This window comes from Malaclemys terrapin, chromosome 12 (genome assembly GCF_027887155.1).
Source record: "Malaclemys terrapin pileata isolate rMalTer1 chromosome 12, rMalTer1.hap1, whole genome shotgun sequence".
In the NCBI taxonomy this organism is placed as follows: Eukaryota; Metazoa; Chordata; order Testudines; family Emydidae; genus Malaclemys; species Malaclemys terrapin.
In genome coordinates, this window is record NC_071516.1 from 39,834,369 (window position 1) to 39,839,935 (window position 5,567).

Genomic DNA, 5,567 nt, shown 5'->3' on the forward strand with positions numbered 1-5,567 from the left:
TGGGCTAGATGGACCTTTGATCTGACCCACTATGGCCATTCTTATGTTCTCATGTTCTTATGATACAAAATTACTCAAGACATTTGTATTGAGGCTGAGTGTGAGGGATCACTATGGTGCCCTGGGTGGTTGGAGCCAAATCTGCCCCACTCCCCTCACTGGAAATACCAGGGTGTTACGGGAAGTCAAAAAGGAAAGCCCTTGAGCTAAGTTGCTGCTGAGCAACAGGAGAGATCGGATGTCTCTTATGGGTAGTAGACACCTGTGGAAGACCCAATACAAACCACGGAGTGGACCGACACCTTACCATCAGGGGAGGCAGATGAGGACCCTGAGGAGCTGCCAGAGCTACTTGTGGCCAAGTACCTGAGGAGACAGGGAATCTTTGTACCACAGGACTCTACACCCAGACTGTGGTAGGAAGTAGCCCACGAGGACCAGACTCTAGTCCAGTCCTGCTGCCAGAGTGTGAGTCAGCATGTTGTGGCTGGAACCTCTGCTGACCAAGTGACAGGTCACGCTTCCACATTGTGGAAATAGGGTTAAAGGATTTAAATATAGACCTCTCAGTTGTAAGAAAAAGAGCAACTGTCATGCTAAGTCTTAGCCTAATATCGCGGGACCTGTAGAAGCAGGGTTCATGTCAGAAGTGGGTGGGAAGACAGAAGAGTAGAGTCAGCGTGACCCAGCCTTGAGATAGCGATGCTTTGAGAACAGAAGTGAGAAAATACAGGAATGGGCAGGACATAACAAATAAACTGCAGATGTTTTTAATTAATGCATGCCACTAAAATGTATAAATGCTTGTGTGATATTGTTTGTACTTTGAAGAAACTGAGGCAGAGATGCTCTCTGTCAGCTGTGTTCTTCCCTTGCAATTGCATGTCCCTGAATAAAGCTGTCTCTGACTTGTTGTATCCAACCTGAGGGTGAGGACTCAGTTTTTCCTCCCCAACATGTTTGGGACAAAAAATTACAGATATGTGCTGGACATATGTTCTTGAAATGAGTTTGGTAGATAAGCATAAAACCCAGCTTACCCTAGAGAAAGGAAGGCATATTTACCTCTGTAACCGGCTTGGTTACCAGCAGAGCACAAAGGAAAAATATTTACATATAAGGCAAACAAAGCCATCAATCTAAGCAAGAGGGGGAAAAGAGCATTTAACAATCATGCCAGGGGGAGAATTTGCATCCCAGAAAGCTTTCCTATCTCTTGAGGCAGAGACAATTGACTTTGAGTAATTAAAGGGAGCAAAAAGACCTTTCAGTTACCCTTAACTGAAGGGATGATAAGGTACAGCACCTTTTGAGCCTATGAAAGTGGGATCCTCTTGGCCTGAAAGGCAAGAACTGCTGGAAAGTAGATGTAAATGAGAAACTGCTTAGGCAATGATTGCAATTTCCTAAAACAAAGTTTTAATCACTATAAAACATGTTTTGTTTGTAACCAGACCAGTCTTTTTTATTCTTGTTTAGTATCACTTAAACTCTATTTTTTGTTAATAAACATACTCTTGTTTTATTACAAAACCATCTCAGTGCATCCCCACAGCTTCCAATACACGCTGTTATGACTGCATGTAAACACACAGAACTCCATTGGCATCCCTCGCCCTTCCTCTGACTCCCTGTCCTACACATCGTTCTAGACTCCATTCAACCCCCCAGACATATTTCGTACAAATGATTTCACCTCCCATGGAGCACATCGATGACATTTAACTGATATCGACTACAGTTGTAAATGGACTGCATTTCAACCTGCCTCCCCTCTACAGATCACCATTTGCAGGCAGCTCATTACACCATTAGGTTGGTACGGAGCAGAACGCTTACAGCAAAGGTTGTATAAGGTTCTTATTTTCAACAAAAAAGTAAGACCCAGGAAACAAAAAAAGTGCTTTGTTAGTAAAACTTCCCTCTTAGAATCTTACTACATTGTTTGTGCTTCACAGTTTCCATTTTGAAGTCCACATGGAGGTGGGAGAATGCCCAGGCTCTGGCGTGCAATACGCCAATAGTGGATAGATGCAGCTACCTGGAGCTTGTAATAATTTATTAATTGGTTCACAAAATGGAAATCCCTCCCAAAGCTATATCAATAAACAAAAATGGAGCTGGAAACTTATCTGGCTCTGGGATCATTTCTGCCTCTTCTATTTCTGCTGTCAGTTCTATGGTGGGCCACTCCTTTGCACAGGGGCATCAAAAAGCTCTAATTACATCCCCCGGGTGTTTTCCCCCAGGTCAGATTGGCAGAGACCCTGGGGAGTTTTCGCCTTCCTATGGGGCATGGTCATTGCAGGTTTAAATTAGTGTGAATGGTGGATTCTCTGTAACTTGAAGTCTTTAAATCATGATTTGCAGATTTTAGTAACTCAACCACAGGTTATAGGTTTATTACAGGAGTGGGTGGGTGAGGTTCTGTGGCCCGCAATGTGCAGGACATCAGACTAGATAATCATGATGGTCCATTCTGGCTTTAAAGTCTATGAGTCTATGAGCAGCTCCTGCAACAAAGCATCCTCAGTGACTTGTTTCATGACCAGAGGCAATTAGTGGCCTTGCTTGGTGGCATCTGCTGGCTCCAATCCATTCCCACTGTAGATTCTGGGTCCAGCAGGATACCATGCCGGCTGACCAGGTCATCATGAACCAGTCCAAGTCATGGTAATATCATCATGATGATTGTGAATTCCCAGACGTGTGGTTCTGGTCCCCAGCTTTGCCATAGCTGGCCCTGAGTTGCTTAATTTTCTCTCTGCACTGGACACTGGTCTGGTAAATTTCCAATATTGCTAGCTTCTTTCCTCTTTGCTGGTAGGCCTAATCAATCCTGCTACTCTTACTAAAATCAAATGCTTTGCTCATGTCACACCAGAGATTCACAGGATCTGGCTGTGGTCCTGCAACCAGGAAGAAGTACGCTTGAAAAATGACCTGCAGTTGGTGGCCATTGCAAAGGTAAATGCTCAGTATGTTTGCAGATCAGCATTTACCATTAAAATTGAAGGGTTAAATGTTGAGCTATACTTGAATAAAGGGTGTTGTATCAATTTCCTGGGAGATGATTGTGTGATAGGGTTGGCAGACTCCCAGGGCCTGAGTCTGGCATGGCTGCATCCACACATTGAAACATTATGGCTTGAAACCTGGGTCCTGGCTGGACTCAGACTTGGACCCTCCACCCCTGTTGGGTCTTAGGACCCTGGTTCTCAGCAGCAGAGATCTGTGTGTAGAGGAAAGGGGGGAATAGGGCTTGAACCTGAGTCTGAACTGGGCTTGTTTTCAGAAAATGAGGTCATTCAGATAACTGGAATTCAGATCAGTGGAATTCACCTATATAGCTAGTGAAAGGAAAAGGAGATTCAGGCCCTTTAACTCCAGTGCCCACTGTGTCCCACTGAAGCCATCTTACCCTAGACTGTAAGCATCTCTCTCCCTCTGCCTCATCCAGCCCATCCCCAAGACAAACAACCACATCCCCTAATCCCCTCCTTCCCAAATCAGAACCCTCTACCACATAGTCCCTCCCAGCCTCTCACGGCCCAGAGTCAATTCCCTAACCATAGTTCCTGATTCAGCTTCCTCAGGACTCCTTGCTTAGCCCCTCTGACCACAAGCCCCTCCTCTACTCAGCCCCACTCCACTGATGTAGCCCCAACCCCAGCCCCAGTCTATGGTGTGGAGTGGAACCATTACAGACAAGCTACCCCTTAAGAACTGGGTTACTCTGTTGTGTTTCACTGGAATGTAGGAATCAGGTTGTGTTGGTTTGTCAGTATTTTGGTTTCACACCCAAACTGGGAGCCTGCTCTTTGCAGCAATAAGGAACCATCTTGGCTAGAACTGCTGGATTTGGGTTGTCCTTTGTTCTCTCCTTCATTCTGTATTTTATCAAGCCACGTCTTGGGCCAGAAGCCCAGATGGTGTACACTGATGTAGCTCCCTAAACATTAAGAGAGCTAATCCAATTTCTACTAGTGTAATAACACACCTGCCTAGTGAACTGATTGTCTGCAGTGAGGAGCACTCACCACTCCTAGTCAATGAAAGTGGCAATTGCTGTCACATCAGAGACAGAGAGAGAATCAAAGCCATTCCCTTTGTCCCTGTAATCCTGGCCTTCCCCTTCTCTTTCCCTCCACAGGCAACACATGATGTCCTGAGAAAGAAATGTCCAACCAAACCACTATGACTAAGTTCCTTCTTCTGGGATTCTCTGATGTTCGGGAGCTGCAGATTTTGTACTTAGTGATGTCTCTAATGATTTACCTGGCAGCCCTGATGGGGAATCTTCTCATCATCATGGTTGTAGCCCTGGATCATTATCTTCACACCCCCATGTACTTCTTCCTGGTCAATTTGGCCATCTTAGACATTGGCTCCATTTCTGTCACCATTCCCAAGTCCATGGCTAATTCCCTCATGAACACCAGGTCCATCTCTTATTCTGGATGTGTTGTCCAAATCTTTCTCTTTGTCTTCTTTGTCTCAGGAGATGTTGCCTTACTCACCATCATGGTGTATGACCGATATGTTGCCATCTGCAAACCCCTGCACTACGAGAGAGTGATGAACAGGAGAGCTTGTGTCCAAATGGCAGCCAGTGCCTGGATCAGCAGTGTTCTCTACTCTGCCCTGCACACTGGGAACACATTTTCAATCTCCTTCTGTGGAGGCAACATGGTGGATCAGTTCTTCTGTGAAATCCCCCAGATACTCAAGCTCGCCTGCACTGACTCATACCTCAGTGAAAATGGGGTCATGGCTTTTAGAGTGTGCTTAGTCTTAAGCAGTTTTGTTTTAATAATTGCGTCCTATGTTCAGATCTTCAAAACTGTGCTAAGAATCCCCTTGGAGCAGGGCCGGCATAAAGCTTTCTCCACCTGCCTTCCTCGCCTCATTGTCATCTCCTTGTTTGTTTCCACTGTATTCTTTACCTACCTGAAACCCACCTCCAGCTCAATGTCAGGCCTGGATCTTGTGGCAGCTGTGCTCTATTTCATGCTGCTGCCAGTGATGAATCCGATCATCTACAGCATGAGGAACAAAGAGATCAAAGCTGCTCTGAGGACACTCACTAGGTGGAGGTTATTGACCAAAAAGGAAATGTCTGTCTCTCTCTCTTGACTGTAATTTCATTTGGAGTTTCTTGAGAGATATAAACAACTGATCATTTAATTGTCTGCATGAGGCCGATGAGTGCATGCTTGTTTATGCAGTAATAGAAATCTAGACTACCTCCACTGAAGTCAATGGTCTTACTGTAGGATTATGCTGATGTAAATAAGAACAGAACCTCTGTGTTCCCATACACATTTAGTTATTTTAAGGATTTATACTGCCACTATCACCATGCTATCTGAGCACCTTTCATGCAAAATCAATAGCTACAGATGAATCCCTAGTGAACATCATGTAGTGTCTGCCTCTCCTCCTACTTCATGATAGAAATTTTACTTGGGGTATGAATACTTTTGTTTCTTTGCTTGATTGCCTCTTCTTTTGTTTATGTTTTGTTTATTGGTTTGTTTGTTGATTGGCTTCTTTTTTCTAAATTT

The 5,567-nt window shown here is 44.7% G+C and overlaps 1 protein-coding gene across 1 annotated transcript; it reads left to right on the forward strand.

Annotated features, from left to right (window-relative positions):
• The first annotated feature begins 4,197 nt into the window (after nucleotides 1–4,197).
• Nucleotides 4,198–5,136, forward strand: LOC128846009 (olfactory receptor 14A16-like). Its single transcript, XM_054045100.1, has one exon. It carries the CDS (start codon nucleotides 4,198–4,200, stop codon nucleotides 5,134–5,136), a length of 939 nt encoding a protein of 312 aa, XP_053901075.1.
• Nucleotides 5,137–5,567: the final 431 nt, after the last annotated feature.